We start from the raw sequence: 26,334 nt of genomic DNA on the forward strand, positions 1-26,334 counted from the left end.
GCTGCTATCATTGGGGGACCATTGGGAACTAAATAGAAAACATTGTAACTTTGTAGGCACCCTGTATATGGCGACTCTTTACATACTTGTGTATGCAAAGCAAAGAATTTCACTGTGAGATGTCACATGTGATAAAGTATAATTCATTCATTCATTCATTCATTCATTGTCTTCCTATTCCTCACCTACACACCACTCTGTAACTGTGTTGACAAAGTACATGTCCAAATGAATAATGGCAACGATTATCTTTACCTTTCCTTCGCTTCTTATGCCACTCCACTGCCTCTCTGGGTTTGACTAATTCTCTAACTACGTGTAGAAACAAAGAACTTCAGATACTGGTTAAAACACAAAAGGTCACAAAGTGCTGGAGTAACTCAGCAGGTCAGGCAGCATCTCTGGTAAACATGGATAGGTGATTTTTTGGGTTCAGGCCCTTCTTCAGACTGTTGTGGGGGGGGGGAGAAGAAAGCTGGAAAAAGCGAGGCAGGACAAAGCTTGGCAGGCAATAGGTCGACATAGCGAGGTTTTTTTATAAACAGATGGTTTGAACAAAAGTCAGCGATAAGAACAGATTGTGTGAGACAGGTTTAAGTAGTTGTGGATTGTGAAACCAGAGGAAGGAGGAAATGAGCTGGGGCGGAGAGGCATCGTGGAGGGGAAAAATGGTGGGAGTCTAGGTGGAGCACAAGGGAGGGAAGGAGGGGGGAGGCTTGGGGAGGGGGGGCATTAGAGACAACTTAAATTGGAGGTCATGATGGGCTGAACTTCTGCAGTGAAGCATTGACAGGACTAAAGCCTTTTCCTGTGTCCCCAAATGACCCAAATCATCATACATCTCAGATTTCATTCACCTGGTCACAGTTACTTTTTTTCTGCTCAGATACAAACTAAGCCTTTGACATCATAACATGTTTATCAGAAAACCCCCCTAATCTTATCTCTGCTGTGTGACCCTCCTGATGCCCAATCCTTCATCTCTGACTTTGCCGATTGCAGGCCCAACTCATACAATGCTCTCCAGACCACCATCCCATCCTCCACACTCAGCAAACTTCAGCTCAGACAAAATTCTGATGCCCTTTCCTATCTCCCACTTTCCAAGTCACATACGTTCCGTGATCAATAATACATTGACTCCCAGTCTTCCTGTGCCTTCATTTCAAAATGCAATCATCTTTAAACCCTTTCAGATTGAGGTAACAATATAGAGGTCAGCAATCTGAATTTATAAATAAGGATTATGTTTTAAATTAAAGGCACAATAGTTTAAAACCACCCTGAACTCTCAAGTCGTGCTATTTGATCAATCCCTCTTCCTTCTCTCACCTCTTAGCATCCATGATTGTAATAAACCAGCCTCATTACTTTGGAATTATTTCTCAAAACCCCAATGCTGCTCCACCTTGCACTCCACCTTGCACTCCACCTTGCTGCTCCACCTTGCACTCCACCCTGCACTCCACCTTGCTGCTCCACCTTGCTGCTCCACCTTGCACTCCACCTTGCTGCTCCACCTTGCACTCCACCTTGCTGCTCCACCTTGCACTCCACCTTGCTGCTCCACCTTGCACTGCACCTTGCTGCTCCACCTTGCACTCCACCTTGCTGCTCCACCTTGCACTCCACCTTGCTGCTCCACCCTGCACTCCACCCTGCACTCCACCCTGCACTCCACCCTGCACTCCACCTTGCACTCCACCTTGCACTCCTTATTTACAAACCTCATTTAAAAGAAATTGCTTTGACAGAGCTTTCGATCTGTTGACTGTTGTCAATTTCTGGATGATGATGTCCTTGCAACTATTGCAACATCTCTGAACTTAATTCTCCATTGAGGCAGTGCCCACGGATATTTGTCTGCAGAGTCTTTGCCAGGCAGATGTGGCTTTGCCTGTGCGTAGATTTCAAACTATTACTGCTTGAATGCACTCTGCTCTCAGTGTATGTACTCTGGCCACTTCCTATCTCTCCCCAGCTGCCCTTTTTTGCACTTCCTTCACAGAAGTTACTGAAGGAAAGTTACCACTGGGAAATTGATTGTAATAATATTATGCAGCTACCAAAATATATGCAATGTACAAAGCTTTGAAAAGATGAATGAAAATGGAAAGATTTTGTTCTAACAGTTCAAAATACAGTTCAGAAATAACATGTTTTGTTGCAAATGTTACTATAGAACTCTTTAGACCAGTTGCATAAAAAATAAATTTAAATTTGTGAAATTCAGTGAGGCAGAACATGCAATCACTTCCAAATCTATTAGGTCTGTTCACTCCTTTAAAAGATCCACTAAATTAAATAAGCATAGCATCTCAATCACAGAATTGTTCCATTTCAGATCATTAATGTCCCAGAGATAGTTTCTTGTAATATTTTCATGCCAGGCAAAGAATATAGACACAAAACACTGGAGTAAATCAGAGGGTCAGGCAGCATCTCTGGAGATAAGGAATGGGTGACATTTTGTTTCAAGATCCTTCTTCAGACTGAGAGTCGGGGGAGGAGGGAACGAGAGATATGAAAAGGTACATAGAACACATGAATGAAAGGTATGCAAAAGAACAAATCAAAGTCAGCAACGATGATCAAGGAAAGGTGGAACCCACAATGATCCACTGTTGGCTGTGGAGAAGGTGATAAGGAATGATACAAACAGTGAAGCTCCACAGGACGTCTGTGTGTATGACGACTAGGGATGACGAGGGACGGAGTGTATGATGAGGGACGGAGAGAGAGGGGATGCATGGGTTATTTGAAGGTTAGAGAAATCAAAATTCATACCACTGGGATGTAAGTTGCCCAAGTACCCTGGGGATTCATATCTTTATGAACATAGAACATGGAAAGTACAGCACTGGAACAGGCTCTTCAGCCCACAATGTCTGTGCCGAACCTGGCACCAAGATAAACTAATTTCATCTGCCTACACATATCCAGCATATCTACGTGTCTATCTAAAAGCTTCTTTAAAACACCACTATCATATCTGCCCCCACCACTACCCCTGGCAGCCTGTTCCAGGCACTCCCATCACTCTTCATGTCAAAAACCTGCTCCTTGCATCTCCTTTGGTCCACTCACCTCAAAGCTATATCCTCTAGTCTTTGACAAGAAGATGGAACTCATCGTTCCATTTTTCAATCTTCTGGATAGTGTCTGGATTCAGCAGAGTCAGTATACTGTTTCTGTGAGGATTCATAGTCATTGAACCTAATCGTTTAGCACTCCGTGAAAATTTCCAAACAGTAGCTGCTTGTACTTAACAACCTCCCAGATATAACCTCGCTTGTTTGATTTTAAACCATGTTCAAATTACAGCCAATTTTGGAATTTTTTGCCTCCATTTCTTTGTGAACAGCGCTGAAAAATATTTGCTAAATTCTCGATCTTTAGCCATTACTTTGTCGTTGATGTTTTATTGGGCCAGCCTCTCTTTGCCATCTTTCAACTTTGTTCTACATCTGTTCTTTGAAACATCTTTTGTCATTTTCCAATTCCATTCAATCTTTCAAACTCTTAAAATTAGCATTGTTGGATGTGTAGTTTTATATGATGTGGCCTGATATAACCAAAGTGATGACAGTGCTATTATTAAATTGCAGAACATATAATCACTAACTCCTCAAAAGTTCTTCACTACATCTTTGCTTTTTACTTCCACAGCCTTTATTAGAACAAAGTCCAGCATTGCGTTACTCCTTAGGGGTACCAAAAGATGAGGTGTCAGAGACAAATCCTTGGCAATATCAGGAATTTCCATTCATATCCTCTCTGTTCTCAGTTATGCATCCACCCAGCATGTGAACGGTTGGAACTCCCCAAGACTGGTCATTCCCACAAACCTTCCTTCAAATATTTATTTGTTTGTAGCATATTATTACCAAATGTCATTAAATAATGCCTTACTTTCTACTTCTTCCTTAACTACATAACATTTACAAGAAATATTTGATTACAGTCAGGTTTTACTCACTTCTAAAAGAAATTCCTCTTCTCGTGGTCTTTTCAAAAGCAAACCTTTTTGGTGTTTCCATCGAAATGAATATTTCTCTGAACCCTAATTATATGAATGAGAGATGTAGTCTTATATCGACAGTATGTCAATGCATTATTCTCCTGGCTATGGCCTGCATTGAATAGCATTGGGAGGGATTGAAGTCTGAAGCTGCAGCCTTCATCTGACAGTCTGGGGAGAATTTGTACTTGTGACTCAGAAGTGGTTCTGAGGGATTGGATCATTTTTGTCTCAGTAAGTCTTTGCTTTTGATCTTGTCCACCTTCTGTGTGGTTTGTGTGTGAACGGTGATTGTTTAGTATAGTTTAGTTAGTTTAGTTTATTGTCACGTGTACCGAGCGAGGTACAGTGAAAAGCTTTTTGTTGCGTGCTAACCAGACAATGCGTGATTACAATCAATCCATTTACAGTGTATAGATACATGATAAGGGAATAACGTTTAGTGCAAGGTAAAACCAGCAAAGTCCAGTCAAGGATAGTCAGAGGGACATCAAAGAGGTAGATAGTAGTTCAGCACTGCTCTCTGGTTGTGGTAGGATGATTCAGTTGCCTGGTAACAGCCAAGAAGAAACTGTTCCTAATTGTGTCAAGTGTATGTAAAAAAGTAATCTTAGATCGCCTCAGAACACCCTGTTTCCATCAGAAAGACAGTCAGCTTTAACTGTGATTTGGCCCACGTCCATACATCTCTTTGCATTGGTCTGGGGGAAATATATCTTCTGGTTTCTGCGGTGAGAGTTATTGATGTGCATGCTGCAGGTAGCTTTTGGTTTGTTTGGCCAAGTCCAGCAGTTGAGAGTCTGATGGCAGTTGATGGTCTCTTGCGATGTCTATGACAGGACTTCAGAGTATTTCCCAACTGCTCATCTATTGCTGGTCGCCAGACACAGTTCTGGCAGCTGGCTTTATATGATGGATACCTGGCTTTATATGATGTATATCTGGCTTTATAAGATGGATACCTGGCTTTATATGATGTATATCTGGCTTTATATGATGTATATCTGGCTTTATATGATGTATACCTGGCTTTATATAATGTATACCTGGGTGTTGTTCATGCAACTGCTTTAATATAACTATTCTGCCTTGAGGTGGCACAACTCTGAATCCACAAAGAACCACACCTTCCTGTCACATGCTAATCATATATCATTGTAGTTGTAATTGTAATTAATTTATTAGTCATGTATGTAAACATACAGGGACTCATCTTCTCATTCTTCATACTGAACATGCTTGTACATCCAAATGAGGATCGGGTCATGTCTGGTCAGAGCAGCAAACTCTTGTTATGTAAATCGACCTGAGGGTGGTCCATGAGCAGTAACAATGAGGCTATCACAAGGAAGGGGTACAACTGGCACTAATTCGGAGTTCACGCACTGTGAAGCAACTATGAAGTACTGCAGAATGTGGTCATAGGTAGACACAAAATGCTGGAGTAACTCAGTGGGTCAGGCAGCATCTCGGGAGAGAAGGAATGGGTGACGTTTCAGGTCGAGACCAGAAACGTCACTCATTCCTTCTCTCCCGAGATGCTGCCTGACCCACTGAGTTACTCCAGCATTTTGTGTCTACCTTTGATTTAAACCAGCATCTGCAGTTTTTTTCCTACACAGAATGTGGTCATATGCAGGCTGTGTGACAGCCCATCCCTGCACTCCTGGTGATACCACTGGAGGTGCGCCTAAACGCTTCACGAAGACCATCATGTTGGGTCCATACAATTACGTGTGGATCTTCATCACAACAGATGCGATAGTTAAAGAAGATAACTGCAGATGCTGAAGAAGGGTCAGTCGGGTCTCGACCCCAAACGTCACCCATTCCTTCTCTCCCGAGATGCTGCCTGACCCGCTGAGTTACGCCAGCATTTTGTGAATAAATAGATGCGATAGTTAAGCGTTCACGTTGACACCCCCACCCCTCCCCCTCCCCCTCCCCCTCCCCCTCCCCCTCCCCCTCCCCCTCCCCCTCCCCCTCCCCCTCCCCCTCCCCCTCCCCCTCCCCCTCCCCCTCCCCCTCCCCCTCCCCCTCCCCCTCCCCCTCCCCCTCCCCCTCCCCCTCCCCCTCCCCCTCCCCCTCCCCCTCCCCCTCCCCCTCCCCCTCCCCCTCCCCCTCCCCCTCCCCCTCCCCCTCCCCCTCCCCCTCCCCCTCCCCCTCCCCCTCCCCCTCCCCCTCCCCCTCCCCCTCCCCCTCCCCCTCCCCCTCCCCCTCCCCCTCCCCCTCCCCCCTCCCCCCCTCCCCTCCCCCCCTCCCCCCCTCCCCCCTCCCCCCCTCTCCCCCTCTCCCCCTCTCTCTCTCTCTCTCCCCCTCTCTCTCCCCCTCCCTCTCTCTCCCTCTCTCTCTCTCTCTCTCTCGTAAATGCTCTACCCCTCCCTTTTCTTCACTCCTGTCTCTCAGTTCCGTGTCAGCATTCCTGGAATTTACTGGAAAGTCCAGGGAGCTGATCCAATTATCCTTGCAGCACATTTCAAATTGTTAGGAGATCCCATCTAGACTCAGGAATGTGAAAAACCAGAAATAAACCTGCCGATGCTGGAAATCTAAAGTAAAAGTGAGAATGCGGGTCAGGCCGCATCGAGAGGCAAGAGTTCACGTTGCAGGTTGAAAACCCTCTGAAATGTGACTGGGTACCTTTTGTTGCTTGGGGCCAAATTTTGTAGGTCCTTCTCTGCAATGAAGTGTCTTGGGATAGGTTACCATCTTCAGGAGGCTATGTGAGATAAATTGTGTAGGAAAATAATTGACATAAATTCTTCAGTTCAGGACCATTTTTGTCCCATGTTGACACTTTATTTCAATGTTACTTTTATTCAAAAAATGAAAATGAAAAAGCTGCAGATGCTGGAAATCTGAAATAAAATCAGAAGACGCTGAGAAAACTCAGCAGGCTAGGCTGCATCTCACTTTGAAGCAGCTTAACTCAGGATTCTTTTACTTTGTAGGTTATTGAGGCACTTACTCGTGAAAAGGAAGAACATCGTAAAAGGCATGAAGAAGAGCTGAAGAAACTGAAGCGAGTGGCCGAAGAGGAGAAGGTTCGTTTGAAGGAGCAGTTAATGAAAGGATTGGAGGAACTGGTGAAGAAACACACCACTGAGATCAAGGCAGTGCAGACCTCAATGGAACTGGAAAGAAAAAGACTGCAGCAGGTATTTGGAGACACAGGAAACTGCAGGCGCGGAGATCTGGAGCAAAAAATACCTGCTGAAGGAACTCAAGGGGTCAGGCAGCATCTCTGAGGGAAAAGGAACTGTTGCTGTTTTGGGTCAAGGGCCATACACCAGGGGCCATTGTGGCACAACAGTAGAGTCATTGCCTTAAGGTGCCCAAGACCCAGGTTCGATCTTGACTACAGCTGCTGTCTGTATGGAGTCTGTACGTTCACCCCGAGACCACATGGGGTTTTGTTCGAGTGCTCCGGCTTCCTCCCACACTCCAAAGATATACAGGTTTTTAGGTTAATTGGCTTCAGTAAAATTCTAAATTGTCCGTAGTGTGTAGGATAGTGTTAGTGTACACTAACACTGGATCGCTGGTTGATGTAGACTCGTGGGCCAAAGGGCCTGATTCCCTGTTGTATCTCTAAAGTCTGAAGCTCATTTCATGGTAATTATTGACGTGAGGTTCTCAGTGGTACGGCAACAAAAGACACACCAGTTACTGCAGAAGGCGTTGATGCCTGGAAGCTAATACCATGCCTTATTCAGACAGTGCAGCCATTGCTGTGGGTGGGTCCATTGTCGGCTTTAGTTACAGTGACAGAAGATTGCTTTTAGACAGTTAATATAGCAATCCTTTCAAGTAAATTTGATTTTGTATAATGATAACGAAAAGTTTCCTTCTACAATAACTAACATCTGTGTTGCAGGAACTACAGAATCAGTTGGATGAAATTAACATCAGAGTTGAGAATGAAAGGCGTCTGCAGGAGAAGGAGAAGGTGGAACTTTACGACAGACTTCAGGACTCTCTGCAGCAAGTGAGCTTCCTCAGAATTAGAAACTACCCACAGGTATAAAGCAACAAAATCAAATCTTCTGTAGGAAGGAACTGCAGATGCTGGTTTTCACCGAAGATAGACACAAAATGCTGGAGTAACTCTGCGGGACAGGCAGCATCTCTGGAGAGAAGGAATGGGTGATGTTTCGGGTCGAGACCCTTCTTCAGACTGAGAGTCAGGGGAGAGGGAGACATAGGGATATGGAAGGGTAAGATGTGAAAAGGAGAGATCAAAGGGGACAAAGTTCAAGGAAAATGTAGAATGGATTATTGTTAGCTAAGGGGAAGGTGACAATGAGGCATACAATCAGTAAAATATAATCAGGAGGACAGTGAAACTAGTCGGACAACGTGGATTGGGGATAGTTGGAGAGAGAGGGAAAGCAAAAATTAATCTTGCTTATTCTACATGGGTTGACTTTCTAGATTTCCAGGATGGAAAACTTCATGAAGCAAAGAGATAAAGGCACCGAACAAGCTGATTGTACATATCTACAAGCAAGTCATGAGAGCTTACTGAAGGAGCAGGAACAGGCACGGAAACAGATGTCAGAGCTGCAGGTAGGAGACTGTATGAGAGTGGTGATCAGAGATGGTAATTTAACTAAAATTAGGTGTTTATTGTGGTGGGGGTGGATCAACAGTAAGAATTGTTGCAATTCCAAGAGAGATGCTACAAAACTTGTTCATATTTATAATCGAATCAATATTTATAGTTGCTGTGTTGGAATGAGCTGTCTTTAAATCACTGACACTTGTATTGAACTAATGTCAGACGTGGCATTTAGCACAAAGGCAATTATCAACCCACTTCCATATCAAATCAATCTGTTGCAAAAGTCTGAAGGCACTTGTCCACATAAACTTAATTACTTGGATTTGGAGCAGTTTTCCGGGTTTATTTTCAAATGCATGGATGTCATTTTTGAAACGTTTCCATTTTCCTTAGGTTTAGTGTTTACCAATGTGTGAAGATGATTAAAGATTTTTACTTCGACATTCAGCTCTGACAGCAAGTGCCTTTGAATAATCTTCAAAAAACAGAACCCCATCTTAGTCACATATTGGTCCTTGCACCTAGAAGAGCCATAAAGTCACACAAATCGAAAACAGGCCGCCCTATTGTATCCGCACTGACCATCAAGCACCCATTTATACTAATCGTATGCTGATCTTTTTAAAATTCTCTCCACATTCCCATCAAACTCCCCCAGATTTCACTTCTAGTCTGTATACTCGAGATAATTTATAGTAGCCAATTGACAACCAACCTGCATGCCTTTGGGATGTGGGAGAAAATTGGAGCATCCATAAATGTACACAGTCACAGGAAGAATGCGTAAACTCTACACAGACAGCTCCAGGGGTCAGAATCAAACTCAGATCGTTGGAGCTCTGAGGCAGCAGCTCTGCCAGCTGCACCACTGTGCTACTTGATGAAAGGGGAAGTATTTACATCATGGGATCAGTGGATGCTACGCAGGGCAACCTTAGCTGAACTAAAGAGGCACTAATGTCCTCCTGGAGAAGTAAAATATTGCAAAAGGGAGGATTAAAAGCGATGGCCAGATGGAGAAAATAGTAATGTAAAGCAGAATTATCGAGCAAAACATCACAGTGCTGGAGAAACTCAACAGGTCAGGAAATATCCGTGGAGGGAATGGACATGACGTTTCAGGTCAGGAGCCTTCTGCATTCTTCAGAATTATTAAACCTGGAATTAATCATTGAAAATGTCAGATGAGGAAAAGAGAAAGGTGAAGACAGATAGAAGGGAGAGGAAATTAATTAAAAAGATGACAAAAAAGTGCTGGTCAAAATTTGAAAATTCTGAATTTAAAATAAAAATGGTTTGGATGTTTATGTACAAAATATTTAATGAAATAGGAATTAAGTGCAGTAAACTCTCGCTATAACTCTCAGATAACACGGGGGGGTAGATGGTGTCCGTTATTACCAACTGTCCGCTATAAACAAAAAAGGGGGTTAATATCTACATTACCAAGAGAAAAACAGCCAATAAACATACACTACACAATAAGCAGTAAAGGTCACAAAGCAGAATAGTCAAGAGAGAGTCAAGAGTGTTTTATTGTCATATGTCCGAGATAGAACAATGAAAATCTTATTTGCAGCAGCACAACAGAATATGTAAACATAGTACACTGTAAACAATATAATAAATGAGAGAGAAAAAGAAAATAAGAAAAAGAAAAAAAAAACCGTGGCGCCACAGTAGAGCTGCTATCTTTCAGCCACAGTGACCCGAGTTCGATCTTGACCTCGGGTGTTCACTGTGGCTGTGTTGGTGTCAGCTGGGTGTTCTGGTGCACTAGTTCTATCCCACACACTGTGAGTTGACTCTAATGTTTCGGGGTCAGCTGGTGTGCCGGAGCGTGGGGGCAGGGGGGGGGGGGGTGAGGTCAGGGGTCGGGGTCGGCCCGGGTCTCTGGTGCTGTGGGGCGATGGCTCTGCCGATGGGGGGGAGTGGTTCACGGAGGCCAGTTGGGCTACAGGTCCTGCATGTCCTTGCGAGGGTTGTATGGAGGCTGGGGCACATGGGAGAAACCCGTGCTGTCTTTGTCTTTGCAATGTGGGAGGAAAGGTAGAACCACTGTGGTAGTTATATCCTACACACTGTGAATTATCCCCAGTGTGTAGGATAGACCTAGTGCACAGGTGATCGCCGGTCAGCACGGACTCAGTGTTTCTCGCTGCATCTCGAAACTAAGCTGTCAGAAGGGCTAATTCTCCAAAGTATTCAAAGCGCTTTTATTAGTACAGTAGTAAGGACTGTAGAAGAAACAGAGAAACATAAATTAACTCATAAGGCTTAGTTTTCCATAAAGCACTTGTTTGCCAGGTCAAATTTGGCATAGTTTGTTCATGCAAAGTCACCACCATATGTGATGGGGAATTATCAGAGTTTCAGGCACACTCCCTGGATTCCAACATCAATCAGGCTGTTATAAATAAACAGTGATCCCCTCACTGCAGTTGAGGAACTTGCATTTATGTGAAAATTCAAATGTTCACACAGGAAAATTCAGGTCAGTTATAACATTTTCAAGTAAGAAAGGGATGGCGATAAAAGATTCTACCACAGAACCGGAATGCAAGTATCTTCCTGGGGTGTGTGTTAAAATAAAATTCATATGGATAAATTTAAGAGTATATTTATTAAAAGGACAACAACAGCCAATGAAATTAGGTTGAGGGAAGGCATAATAACATTTTTTTAGTAAAGCAAACAAGTCAGTTTAACTGTAAGAAAGAAGAATTTCCAGAATATTGCAGAGTGGAAATGAAGTTACAGAAATATATAATCAATCTCAAACACTTCCAGCAATGAGGCAATTCCTCTGTCAATCTGGATTGACAGAGGAATTGCCTAAACATCTCATATCTGACACATTGCAACTGTCCCACCACAGCCTAAAGACACTGGAAGGGAAATAGGTCAGTTCTGCACATTGCCATGGACCTATGGTGAAGATGAAACGACTGAGTTTTTCAGACAGTTCAGGCATGGGAAAAATGGTGTCTTTATGTTATTGGGCCGAATCGACCTGAATGCTCTTTGTGGATATGAAGGGAGCTGTCGATTATTGGACCAATAACTGGCCAAGATACTCCAACATTTCCATCAACCCAACCCCTATATGGAGACTCTACCAGAGGACAGTCAATAGTGAAAGACCTCTCAACAAAAACTCTGGTCACTCCAATATCTCACAGCCGGCCTGATGACTCCCAACCAACACGAGCCACAGTGTCCATATTACCTGGTTGGCCTACCAAAAAAAATACTGCTCAGAATGCCCAAACAATCCAGGAATTAATAAAGTGAAAGGGGAGTGCATTTTTGAGTTAGAAGCATCATCGCAGCTACTGGGAAATAAACAGCCAGATATGAATACCAAGATCCAAAATGAAGAGTGGAAAGAACACAAGAGATCCAGCAACAAGCTGACATGATAGAGAACTATTTCTGGTGTGATTTCACCATCTTATTTCCCTTATCCTCTGTGCAAGTGATTTCCATTATAACAAGAAACATCCTTGTTACCTCCTCATTGGCTTAAGGGGATCCTTGATCTGACTTGAACCAACGGTGAGAAAGCACCGAAGACTTAAACATTTTCCAGCAGGAATATCTGGAGGCCAAGCACAAGGAGAATGAGTATGCAAGATCCAATGAGTGAGTCTGAAGAAGAGTCCCAACCCAAAACATCACCTATCCATCCCCTCCACATATGCTGCCCCACCCCCACACTTTTAAGCTCCCCCTCCTTCCAACGGCAGAACCTCCATAGGATCCACTAGGCATCTCAGAACATCCAAAATGCAATTCGATATTTACTTGAAGTATCTTGCAATATTATGGTGAAAGTACGGTGTTATCTATGGAATTCATTGCCATAGAAAGGTGTGGAGGTCAAGTCAATGGATATTTTTAAGTCAGAGATAGATAAATTCCCAATTAGTACAGGTGTCAAGGGTTATGGAGAGAAGGCTGGAGAATAGGGTTGAGAAGGAGAGATCAGGCATGATTGAATGACGGAGTAGATTTAATGGGCCTAATTCTGCTCCTATCACTTATGAATGTACGTAATGGAGTTAACTGAATAGCTTACCTGAGATGACACAAGCACAATGGGCTGAATGCCTTCTTTCAGTGTGACAATCCTCAGACAATCCTCAGATGTAATGACATGAGCTGCACCATTGAATGATGTTCAACAATTGCCAGCTGGTTTTAATAAAGCAACTATTGTGAAAAGAACCAGTAATTCAAATGAAAACTGGTAAGTATTTAGAATTGAAAGGCTAATCAAGATCAATCAAAGCTAACACACATTTGTTAAAGACAAATCATATTAAAAAATGTAATAACATTTAATAGCTGGGTGGACAGATAACAGAAATAAAATATATGGATTTTTAAATAATGTTCAATGAGTTGTATCAATGGACTGGAGAAATAAACATAAAGTATGAGGATATTTTAAAATCGTTTTTTTTACCAACAAACAGGAAAGAGATGGCTGAACAAGAATGAAAGGCCTGAGAGTTGGTGAGACTTGCTCAAATTCAAGGAGGGGTTAGGCAATGTATATAAAATATCAATGTTGAGATGGCATTTGTCTCAACATGACAGGATGATTTCAAATATGATTTGGGGAAAATGTCTTGAAATTTCTTGGCAACATCAAATGAGGAGGTTTTAGAAATGGTGCGATGAATTGCAAAGCTCCTTGGTTCCTAACAGGGTGTCTGGACAGTTGGAAAGAGAAGGGATTCATTTTACTTTGCTCTGGCAGAATGCTAGCATCGACATGATGGGCTGAATGTTCCCTTTCTCTTAAGATAACTGAATCGGTTCCTTGAGTGAAATGTATGTGAACACCTATTCCTCAAATAAAATAAAAGATTTTCTTGGAAAAAGCATATTTCTAGGTCTCGTGTTCCCACTATTTTCCCCAATGAAAAAATGAATAGAGAGACTTAAATCTCACATTTGTAATTTGCTGAAAAGGTAAATAACCCCATCTTAAAAAACTTTAAGTGCAAATATGATGAGTAAAATAAAGAGTACTCTGAATATTCAGTTACCAGATGTGTTCATGTCCATTTATCTTTCGAATTTCAACAGCATCTTTCCACTTCTTTCCTTTCCTCTTCAAATGGACAGGGTGGTGATGAAGGTATATGGCATGCTTGCCTTCATAGGGCAGGGCATTGAATTTTAAAGTTGGGACATTGTGTTGCAAACTTACCAAACACTGGTTAGACTGCACTTATAGTTTTGTGTGCAGTTCTGGTCACCATATCACATGAAAGATGTGGTTACACTGGAGAGAGAGTGCAGAGGAGATTCACCAGAATGTTGCCTGGATTGGAGGACTGTCCTTATGGGGGTGGCAGGAGGGAAGAGATTGGAGTGAGGAGGAGATTGGGTAGACTGGGATTGCTGGGTTGTTTTCCCTGAAGTGAAGGAGATTGAAGGGTGACAGGATAGAGGTGTATACAATTGTAAGAAACATAGAAGCAGCAGTTAATCAGAATATTTTTCAGATGATTGGTGTATCAAAAACAAGAGGGCATATATTTAAGTTGAGAATAAGGAATATGAAAGGGAATTTAGAGGGGAATGTTTTTTACACAGTGAGTGGTTGATGCCTGGAACTCGCTGCCAGAGGAGATGGTGGAGTCAGATATCACTAGGTTTAAGAGACATTTAGACAGACACATAAAAAACCAAGGCATAGTGGCATACGGACCTAATGCAGACAAATGGAATTAGTTAAGATGTGCTAAATGGTCAGCACGGTGTAGTGGGCTGAAGGGACTGTGTCCATGCTTTACAATTCATGAATCTATGACTTTAAGTACTCAGGAAAATTCAGCAATACAACTCCAAAAGCATTCCTTAAATGTTTGCAGTCAATAAATAACAATCATGTAATGGTTAATCCCCTCTTTTCATGGACCCGTCAGGAGAAATTGAAAAAGCAGAAAGAACAGCATGAGGCTCTGGTTTCATCCTTGAGAAAAGAGAACCTTCAACTTTCTCAACAGCTAGAGACTAAGTGGAAAGAAAAAGTACGGTACGTTACATTCTACAACATAGCACTTGCAAAACATATAAGTTATTATAGTCAGCTATGAATCTTGTACCTCCTCATCACCTCAAAAGTTTAACCTGAATATAATTGGTTTAATAATGGGTTTTATAACAAGCTTCATTTTTTTAAACAGTTCTGCATATCCAGGGTGGTGTGTTGCTTCCCTGGTGCCACGTTTAGGATTCTCCAAGCAGCTGCAGACTATTCTCAGGGAGGAGGGAGAGCAGCACGAAGATATTGTGCACATTGATACAAATGACATAGGTCAGAAAAGGATTGAGGTCCTGCATAAGGAGTCAGCAAAAGGTTAACAAGCAGGACCTTAAGGATAGTAATCCTCAGATTATTCCCCATGTCACGTGCTAGTTAGAGTATCAATAGGAAGATAAGACCAGATGACTGTTTGGCTAAGGAGTCTGAAGGATGATCTTACAGATGTGTATAAAAAGTATAAAAATCACAAGGGAAATAGAAAAGGTGAAAGCACAGTTGCTTTAATCCCAAGGTAGGGGAATCATGAACTAGAAGGCAAAGGTGGGTATATGGAACGAGCTGCTAGAGGAAATAGTTGAGACAGATAAAATAACAACATCTAACAGATATTTGGGTAGGTACATGGATAGGAAAGGCTTAGAGGGACATGGATCAGACACAGGCAAATGGGACAGTTTAGATGGGGCATATTCGTCAGCATGGATGAATTGGGCTGGATAACCATGCTGTACGACTCTAAAGTTTGAAGAAGGGTTCCAACCCGAAACGTCACCCATTCCTTCTCTCCAGCGATGCTGCCTGTCCTGCTGAGTTACTCCAGCATTTTATGTCTACCTTTGATTTAAACCAGCATCTGCAGTTTTCCTACACGACTCTAGTTTTGTAGGTTATTTGAAGGTTAAAGTGTTGATAACATACATCCTTTGCTGCAAGTTCCAGTGTGATCTACACTGAATATTGCATGGATATTGACTGCTTGGATATTGCGTGCTTTCTCTTTATTTGTTCATCTGTCAAGACTGCACTGCCATTAAATAAGATCATGGTTGATCTCGTTATAACTTTAATTTTGCGCTGCCATCTACCCTTGCCATTTTTTCACCCTTTGCTTATGAAGAATCTTCCTTTGCTTAAAATATTCTTTCACCTTTTGAAAATGAAAGTTCAAAGACAGATCACTCTCAGGGGCAGAATCATTTCACCTTATTTCTGTCTTATGTAGGTGACTCCTTATTTTTCAACAGGATTCCGAGTTCCAGATTCTCCATACCTCCTCCCTACATTCACAGTGTCAAGCCCATTTAGGATCTTGTGTTTCTATCAAGTTCCCTCCTGCTTTTTTTAAACTGCATCAGATACGACACATGCATGTCCAGTCTTTGATCAAGAATCAATCCATCAATTTAAATTATAACTCTTGTAAACTTTCGCTGAACTGTTTTCAAAGCATTAACATCCTTACTTAAGAAATGAGACTTATTATATACATAAAATGCCAGATGTAGTTTCACTCGCCCCCTCCATAACTGAAGCACAACCTCAATTATCAATAGCACCTTAATTATTTGATGTACTTGCATCCTGGTCATTTGCAAATCATGTTGCAGGAAAACCTTCTGCATTTCAGTGTTCTGCAATTTCTCACCACGGAGTTAACCTTCCCCAATTTTGTTTTTTTCCTGCCAAAATGCCACTTTATATTCTCAGGATGTGTACGTCACTGGAACCTTTCCATTAATCTTCATCCCTAAATGCCCTGAGACTGATACTCAGAGGGAAAGGGAGGGTGGCGAGGTGTGACAGGAATACTGGGGTTATGCCTTGGGAGGACTGATGGCAGACCCAAAGGAGAGTTGTCATACTGTGCTTTACTTGGAGAATATCCACAAGAAGGGCTCCCAGCTCTGAGACAACTCTCCTTAAATAATTGCAGTGGTAGACTTACTGCCTTACAGTGCTCGCAGCGCCGCAGACCCGGGTTCGATCCCGACTATGGGTGCCGTCTGTACAGAGTTTGTACATTCTCTCCATGATCGCATGGGTTTTCTCCGAGAGCTACGGTTTTCTCCCACACTCCAAAGATGTAAAGGTTTGTAGTTTAATTGGCTTGGTATAAGTGCAAAATGTTCCTAGTGTGTGTAGGATAGTGTTAATGTGCAGGAATTGCTGGTCGGTGCGTACTCGGTGGGCCGAAGGGCCTGTTTCCTTGCTGAATCTCTAAATTAAACTAAATTGTGCCCACAAGCATTGCTAAAGCCTACTTTGCATGAGTAGCCCCTGCCATCTTTTGCCAAATGCCTGTGATCCAAATTCCTGGAAGTTAAGTTCAGACGTACACTGCATGCATCAAAGCATCACTGAGCATGAGCAAGATCTCCTGAATGTAGCACCTCAAAGAGCCGAGAAGGATGAACAGAAACCTGTGGAACTCGTAATAAGTCCTGGATATTTCTATGGAAATTGCTTTTCAATAAATCAAAAGCTGGAAGAACTGCTGTCTCACCATACCAGAGCCTCTATCATGATCTCAGATGCTTTCTGTATGGGTTCTCCTTGTGACCACGAGGCTTTTCTTCAGGTGCGCCGGTTTCTTCCCACATCCTACAGTTTGTAGGTTAATTCGCTTCTGTAAATTGCCCCTAGTATGTTGGGAGTGGATGTGAAAATGGGACAACATAGAACTAGTGTGATCAATGGTTGATGTGGACTCATTGGCCAAAGGGCCTGTTTCCATGCCGTATCTTTTAATCAATTTCATCAATCAATCAAATTTAAGCACGTTGCCTACAAAATCATTGTCATCCAATTTCAAGTCATCAATCTTACATTGGGAGGACGTCAGAATGATGCACTAATTAATGTATTTGTACTTAAGGCTATAAATCGCTGCAAATGGATCTTTGGGCTCAGCATGCCCTTGTTTCATGCCAGAGATTTAATTAACTCCCAATCACTGCATTAACAATAGCAATCTAGTCTAGATAATCCCAGGAGCCTTTAGTGTGCATCTGCATAACGTCAGTTCAGAAACCAGAAATGGTAATGGCATAAATGAGATCATTACGATTTGTTGTGTTATTCATTTTACTTCCTTGATTAATATGAGTAATATGCAATTTGAAACATTAAAATCCCATTGAAATTTATTTAGTGGCCTGTAATTTATTATAGAACTATAAACAAAATAATTTAGTGGAGTAAAAGGTACAGGGTGACTAATGTAATAATCTTGTAAGACCATATAGTTTCGGCCTGAATGCTGGAAATATGCTATTTTTCAGCACGAAGTATCAGTTAACAGGTAAAGGTACCTGACTGAATTACCACAGAATTTTTATTATTTTAACGGGGATGTTATAATGATGGTTCAATTCTTTTGTTATAATTCTCCTGGATTATAAAGGGCCCGTTTTGCCCAAAATACTTACCTATTCATGTCTCTCATTTCTACAATTTTCCTACGCTCCCCTGACAACTTGCTTGCCTAGAGTAAATATTTTGTGTGAAGGCCCTTGTGAAATAGAGTAGAGAGCAGAGCTATCAGTAATGGTGTCAATGGAAACCAGATTTAAATGGATGAAGCACAAATTGCAGGGAGGGCTGAAGGATTAGAATGAGGATTTAGCTGTAATTTCAAGAGATTTCATTTCTAATTCATTTGGTTTTAGAATCCGTTAAGGGGTTTTCCTACAGCAGTTTGTATATTTTTGTTTCAGTAAGCATGAGAAGTTTTATATTTATGTTGTGTTATTTCTTCCTCCTTGGTAATGTTTGTCATGAAAATATATGTCCACAATGAAGTTTTGGTGCCAATATATATTTTTCTTGGGTGATTTTTATTTCATTGCTACTGTGATGTAACACATGTCTAAATAATAGGAGTAAGAGTAGTATGATAAAAAATTGTATGATAAAATAATATTAGTATAATAAAAATATATGCATTATTGCAATGGCAGCAAATTGTATGAAAAAGTATTATTTGGAAACAAATATATATTGCATTGCAATGTCCAATTCTAACCATATTTAATACACCAAAAGCAGTGAAACAAGCACTTCCAAAGACACCCACCTACTGTATATAAAGCAGATATTTACCTCCCATCCCAGGCAGTTAACATTGTACGGATGTGAACAATCTCTTGAAACCAGATCCAGAGCCAACAGTGGCCTATTGTGGCCATGTTTCCTTGATTTTCTTCGCTTTTTGCATCTATTTATTCTTCCTAAGTACCATCTATATCTCTCGTTTCCCTTTCTCCCGACTCTCAGTCTGAAGAAAGGTCATGACCCGAAACGTCACCAATTCCTTTTCTCCAGAGATGCTGCCTGACCCGCTGAGTTACTCCAGGCTTTTGTGTCCACTTTACCCATCTGTTTCATTCATGTTCAGGAAGGAAGGAAAAGTGTGCCAGGTCTAACACCGTCTGCCTGACATTTGCCTGCCTCCTGAACAACAGGTCACTCAATTCCAGGGGCGAATAGGAGCAATCAATACTTTAGACTTAGAAATACGGTGTGGAAGCATGCCTTTCAGCCTACTGTGTCCATGCTGACACACAATCACCCTGTACGCTAACACTATCCTACACACTAGGGACAATTTACACTTTTTCCAAAACCAATTAACCTACAAACCTGTACGCCATTGGAGTGTGGGAGGAAACCAGAGCACCCGGGGTGAACGTACAAACTCAGTACAGACATTACCCGTAGTCTGAATCAAACCCGGGTCTCTGGTGCTAAGGCAGCAACTCTACCACTGCGCCACTGTGCTGCTCCTATGTCACTGTGTGCCTGCAATAACTGCTGGCCTTGTCAGTAACAATCAAAGTTGAATGAAAAAGATGCTCCCTAGACAACTTTTAGTACACCAAGTCTATAAACTAAACAGGCATGTGTGTACAAAGATGGCAGTGGGGAAATTAAAGTGCTGCGGTGCAAATCTCTTTGCCTGCTATTCAATGCACCAGATGGAGCTATTGATCTGTCTGCTGGAGCACGTTTACAGTTCTCTCATGGGGAGGGAAAGGTTTCTCAGGCACATGGATCTCTGTCAGACAAAAGCTGGGGAGTGTTGGAAGGTTACTAATAACCCACCGTTATGCCCCATTATGCTGGCAGCAGGCGTTGTTGTGAGCAATGTGCTGCACCATACCATTAACATCTAAGGATGATCCCGTCAGTTGGCTTGGCAGTGGCCTTCTGTTGATCATGTGCTTGAGGGCTTAACACTGGTTCTTTGCTATGATTGAGAACTGTTGCCTCCATCATTCATAAGATCAAAGGCTTGACAGAAGGGTCTTTTGATCCCCATCATTTGCATCACTCAATTGGACATTAACAACTGCATAAAATTCCAGAAAGTGGTGGATGCACGTGATGTCCGTACATCAGACCGTACGAGAACTGAAGCCTTTACTTTTCAAATAGCAACACAAGTGGATAGGATGGTACAGAGGAAATACAGTGTGCTTGCCCTCATCGGTTGGGGCATTGAGTTTTAGAAGTCCTGGTGACTCTCTACTTAAGAAGCAGTCATGTTGCAGCCTTATAAAACTTTGGTAAGGCTGCATTTGGAAAATTGTGTGCTATATTGGTTGCCCCATTACAGGAAGAATGTGGAGGCTTTAGAAAAGTACAGAAAAGGGTTACCAGAATGATGCTTGGATTAGCTATAAAGAGAGGTGGGATAGACTTGAATTGTTTTCTCTGGAGCATCCAAATCTGAGGAGAGACCTGATAGTTTATAAAATTATGAGAGACATAGATGTGGTAGACAGTCAGAACCCTTTTCCCCATGGTGGAAATGTCAAATACTTGAGGGCATTGCTTTAAGGTGAGGGGGATAATGCTTAAAGGGGATGCGCAGGCCATGGGTTTTACACAGAGAGTGGAGGGTACTTGAAATGCACTACCAGGGACCGTGGTGGAAGCAGATATGATAGTGGTGGTTAAGATGCTTTAAGCTAGGCACATGAATATGCAGGGATGGAGGGAAGTGGACCATGTGCAGAGAGACCACACTTGGAGAACTTGCTATTCTGCTCTTCCAGCTACAGAAGAATGCCACTAAATTGGAAGGGTAAAGTAGAGAGTCATCAGGATATCACCTAGGCTTGCTGGCTTGCATTGTAGAGAGACGTTGGATAGGATGGGACTTTGAAGTGTGGGAGGATGAACAGCAACCTTTGTGAGATGTACTAGATCATGAGGAGCATGGATAAAGTGAACACACGCATCTTTTTCCCCAAGCTGGGGGATTTTTTAACCCCAGGGTTAAGTTGAGAGGGGAGAGGTTTAAGAATTACTTCGGGGGCATCTTCTTCACTCAAGGTAGTCCCTATCTGGAATGAGCTGCCAGAAGAAGCCACAGAAGCGGATACAATTGCAACTTTTAAAAGACATTTGGACCAAAATATGGGGAATGCTAAGGGCCAAATGCAGGAAACTAGCTCAGTATGCCAATTAGCATGGATGCACGCACACACCATTTTGGAAAAAGAAGGGAACTTGCAAATAAGGAACTGATGCCAATCCCTTTGGAGTCTCACTCTGGTCTCAGCTTGTTTGGATCTTAAAAGACTGTCAGTTTTTCAGAACTTCAGAGCAGTTTGGCTCTGGATTAAAACAACTGAAAGTTGTCCTTTTAATGTCTTCATCAGATGTGAGAGCGAGAAGCTGCAGGAAAGGCTGAAGAGAGAACATGCAAGTGATAAACAGTCAGCTCTGGCTCAGCTGCAGCAGGACAAAGAGCAAGAAATGGAAACCCTGCAGAAAAAGTGGCAAGCCGCAACAGGAACACTTGAAGCAGAGGTGAGCACTTGACCGGACAATGGACAGTGGGGCATTTTACCAGATTGCACTTGCATGAAGGAGTTTTGCCTGCCAAAAGCAATTATCACCTGAATTTTCTTATCATTTAGATTCATGGGTGTAAAAATATTGAATAGGTACAGTGGTGCATTTAGTCCCGAGATGGTTGCCACATGGTTTTGGACTTTGGGCAAATGGAAGACGGAGCAAGGAAGACTGTGTCACTATAAGGTTCAGGCTACTCTCTAAATCCTGGGCCACATGGGGGTCTTCTCGAAGACTGCTCTGAGAGGCAGGTTAGAAGGGGCCTGCTCTGAGAGGCAGGTTAGTTATGAGCCACAGATGAATGTTAATATTTTAATATCATCCCGGGAGTAGTGGGTCAGGGAAGCTCACTGAATAGATGGACATTCCTGCAAGAAGGAATGCTGTGTGTCAAATCACAGCAGGAAATGTAACAATGACGATATCCCCTGGAAATGCACAGCTTCTGCATCTACTGTTCTTGAAAAGATGGGGTACGTTGTCCAAGGCCTGTAGGCTCGGTGGGAGAGGAGGGATCCCTGTGAGCCCACTTTCTTCTGTTAGCTCCCTTTGAAACTGCACCCCACGCACCTTAGATGGCTGCTTCTCCTTCCATTTAGGTAACCAGCAAAGAGAAAAGTTGCTCAAACACTCTTGTCTGGAAAGTTGAGATCGTGCTAAAGATACTTAAGAATTCTCTTAAGTAGATAAAATGTTAGAGACTGGAAAGAAAAACCTCCTAAATCTTTGTAACAGTTGAACTGAGGCAGTTGAGTGCTCCTTTGCATATTAACAGGGAATAGAAACCCTTGCAGGTTCCACTTCAAGAAACACACCATCTTGACCGAGAAGTATATCCACCCTGGGAGTACCTTCAACAAAAGGCCTACACTTGTTCAAGATGGAGCACCATTATTTTTCCTTAGGCAATTGGGAATAGACACTAAATGCTGACATTTAAAAATTGATCCCGAAAAAGACTGTTCGAAAAATGAAATGAGATAAAGTCAAAGTGTTAAAGCTTTGAATTTTAGTCCTCTGTTTATTTCAGCTTGCAGATACAAAGAAGAACTTTGAACAACAGATGACCAATTCCCAAGCTGCAGTCCAGTTACTTCAGTCCCAATTGAATGAAGAAAAGGAAACTCTCCTGCGGAATGTTCAGTATATCACGTCATTAAATCAGGGTCTTGAATCGCAGCTTGACACCCTGAAACAACAGGTCCTCAGTAGTGGGGAGAGAAGTCAACAGCAGGTAATTGTAGTAAGAGAGACACAAGAAACTGCAGATGCTGGAATCTTGAGCAAAACACAGAGTGGGTCAGGCAGTATCTGGGAAAGGAATGGACAGGTGACATTTCAGGTCGGGAACCTTCCTCAGATTGATTGGACGAAGGGGGGGGTGAGCTAGAAAAAATAGGTGGGGTGGGACACTTAGCAAGTGATAGGTAGATGCAGGAGTAGGGAATTTGATGAGGAGATGGGTGGAGTATGTGTCAAAGGCTAGAGTCATGGAGTCAAACAGCGTGAAAATGTGAAAACATACCCGTTGCCCCAATTTGCCCACAGTGACCCAACATGCCTTATCTACACTAGTCGCACTTGGCTGCATTTGGACAAATATCCCTCTAAACCTATCCTATCCGTGTACCTGTCCAAATGTTTTTAGGTGAAAATGAGACAAAAAGGTGTCAGATAAGGAGAGCAGAGGTTGAGTGAATTGTAAAGCCGAAGGGAGGGATGTGAATGGAAGGTGATTATTTGAGTGGAAAAGGGGGGAATAAAATGGGGGACAGGGATGGGAGATGAGTGTACAAAGGAGAGGGATGCAGCAAGGGGGGGGGGAGGATGGTGGGGTAGGCTCTTAAGGATAGCGGAGTCAGGGGGTATGGGGAGAAGGCAGGAACGGGGTACTGATTGAGAATGCTCAGCCATGATCACATTGAATGGTGAAGGACCGAATGGCCTACTCCTGCACCTATTGTCTATTGTAAATGGGAGCAGGAAGGGGTGAGGAGTAGTGGGACTAGGGGGGTTTCTTAAATGGAAATAAATGCTGTGGTTCTGTAAAATTGTGTACTTTTCCAGCCCAGTATCAGTCCAGTAACTGTGCCATTGAGGTCCAAAGGGCTAGGCTATGATTATTATATTCAGACACACAGGCCCCTGCATCAAAGAAGCCATGGTTCCTCTGAGACAATTGGGACTCAATGAGGGTTCTACAGAATGGCCAGGTTACCAGGCTAAAATCTCCCAGCACTGCCTTGCCAGCCTTTGACTACCTGACATCACAAAGGAAAGTTTCATTTCATTTAAATATAACTGATATTCGCTAAAATTCACCACAGGGTAGAGATAAAGACATTGTTTCAATGAAAGAGACCTGGTCATTCTCAGCAATGAGATGAATGCCAGCTGGGAGGCCCCTCGGGCCAGAAATCCTGCTGGGGCCAGCAGAGTAAGAGCCTGGGCGGAGGTGGCCCTCGCGGTCACCGCCAGCAGGGGGAGACACCGCCAGCAGGGGGAGACACCGCCAGCAGGGGGAGACACCGCCAGCAGGGGGAGACACCGCCAGCAGGGGGAGACACCGCCAGCAGGGGGAGACACCGCCAGCAGGGGGAGACACCGCCAGCAGGGGGAGACACCGCCAGCAGGGGGAGACACCGCCAGCAGGGGGAGACACCGCCAGCAGAGGGAGACACCACCCAGTCAAGCAACGCACAGGGAAATTCCATGTCCTCAGAAGCATTGAGGATGCCAGACATTGAAAAATGCTGTCGCAAGGCATCCCAGTAATTGGATCAGAGATTCACTCATTCATTCGTGTCTTATAATCATGAGCCTGGTCTCCAGGGAGGTCCAGTTGCCCAGGATCCATCCCTCAGGGCATTGCTGGCCGTAGAAATTCCTTGGCTATGAAGTCTCCCTCAATGGTTCTTTATTATCACATACACCAAGGTACAGTGAACCTTACAATCAAAGACCTGCAAAACAACATACGAGGGATGAAGTATCAACTCAGCTCCTCTTACTCCTTCAGTGTTGTTGGTAACCATTGGAGTATGAAATAGGGTCACTTAGGTTGCTTTGGAAACCATGATTTCACTGGGTCGAAATAAGAAACATCTCTCTACCAGGGAGCCCTTTATGATCTGTGCAGACAGTTGCCACCTCTGCTGGAGATGAGGTTGCAGATGCTGAACAGGAACATTGTCCTGTAGTCGTCACCTTTCCCCCAGCCTTTTGGTGCTTCTGCTGCTTTTCAGGCTGCACCTCATGAGTTGTTGGACACCAACTCTTTAGTTTAGAGATACAGTCCTTTTTAGTTTAGGAAGCAGGCCCTTCGGCCCACTGAGTCCACACTCAACCACAGTTACTGGAGTAATCCTGACTTGCGTTACAAGTGAGTGTGGAAGCAAAAATCAGCAAAGTGTGATGGCAACTTCAGTCCTTTCCCATAAAGTCCTTTCCGCTTGCCATTACTTCACAGAGAGTGGGAGTGGTCAATCTTGATGCAGAGCCCCAACAGAGAGATCTTCAAGAGTTTCAGTTTAATTAGTCATTTATTGAAGTAGTTGTACAAAACAGGTCTGTAACTCTCCAAGAATTCAACTCTCGTCGCAGGTCTGGTAAGAACTATATCTCGCCATACTCCCTGTGTCTGACCCCTCCCATCTCTGTGTCTCCAGATATAGTACCTAGTTCTGGCTCCTCCCAGTCCATTATGCCCATATATGTATTCATCTCACGACAACCCCCAAGTGTCCAAAAATAATACAGCAAGATACAAAATAATGTAATATGCTAACACAGCTAGCACAAACACAAATGGCTCCTGCACACCAGCCCCCAATTGTTCTACGTATATAACAAAACAATTACTAATAAACATTAACAGGAGCTATAAACTTTACACATAATCAAAATAAACAGGTAACACTATGTGTTGGCATCTAATCTACTTTAGTGATTCTTCAATCTTTAAGGCCACCAGTCTTTGCTGTACTCAGGTATCAGCTTCTAGGAGCAGACATATCTTTGTTATTGTTCTTTCCAAGATGTTGCTCTTAGTCTGAAGTCGAACTGTGCGCACAAGACCTTGTGCATCAGTATGGTCTCCAAGATTCTGCCCATTAGCCAGGAGCTTCGTGGTGCAGTGGAATCAGCCACCACAACAATGTCACCTGGAGCCAAGCTTCTTTTTACCTTTGACCACCATTGTCGTTCTTGGATCAGTGGCAAGTATTCTCGCATCCACCATTTCCAAAAGAGATCTGCCATGTATTGTACCTGTCTCCATCTGCGTCCAATGTATGTCTTCCTTTACAAAGAGCCCAGGTGGTAGTATTGGCTTGGCTTTCATCTGATGGTTTGGTGTGAGTGTTTCCAGGTCCATTGGATCATCAGAATTCTTGGTAATGGGTCGATCATTTAAAATTGCTTCAATTTCACAAATTAAAGTTTGCAATCCTTCATCGTCCAGAACTTGTTGGCTAAGATCAGAGCGCAGCACATTTCGAACCATGTGGATCAATCGTTCCCAAACACCGCCATGATGGGATCCTGCTGGAGGGTTAACATACCACCTTATCCCTTGCTGAAGCACAGCATTCTGGATCTTGGCCTGATTCAAGTCATTGAATGCTTCTCTCAATTCTCTTTCCACTCCGATAAATTTTGTGCCGTTGTCTGATCTTAAAGAGGAAACTTGACCTCGTCGACAAGTGAATCTTCGTAATGCATGGATGCAGGAGTCTGTGTCAAGTGTATATGCAACTTCAAGATGTACTGCCCTGCTCACCATGCAGGTGAAGATTACACCATACCTTTCAACAAAAC

General features: G+C 43.0%; 1 protein-coding gene across 4 annotated transcripts in view; it reads left to right on the plus strand.

Moving 5' to 3' along the window:
- Window positions 1-26,334, plus strand: part of LOC144599678 (protein FAM184A-like) — a 187,570-nt gene that overhangs the window by 139,322 nt on the left and 21,914 nt on the right. For 3 of the 4 annotated variants that reach the window (XM_078410867.1, XM_078410885.1, XM_078410895.1), the window contains 6 exons: window positions 6,973-7,179; window positions 7,899-8,042; window positions 8,456-8,590; window positions 14,531-14,640; window positions 21,321-21,471; window positions 22,547-22,750. In XM_078410867.1, coding sequence (XP_078266993.1) covers window positions 6,973-7,179; window positions 7,899-8,042; window positions 8,456-8,590; window positions 14,531-14,640; window positions 21,321-21,471; window positions 22,547-22,750 — 951 coding nt within the window. The remainder of the gene's footprint in view (window positions 1-6,972; window positions 7,180-7,898; window positions 8,043-8,455; window positions 8,591-14,530; window positions 14,641-21,320; window positions 21,472-22,546; window positions 22,751-26,334) is intronic. The other variant, XM_078410876.1, reaches the window with a different exon arrangement.

The sequence above is a fragment of the Rhinoraja longicauda genome, chromosome 1 (assembly GCF_053455715.1).
Source record: "Rhinoraja longicauda isolate Sanriku21f chromosome 1, sRhiLon1.1, whole genome shotgun sequence".
Lineage (NCBI taxonomy): Eukaryota > Metazoa > Chordata > Chondrichthyes > Rajiformes > Arhynchobatidae > Rhinoraja > Rhinoraja longicauda.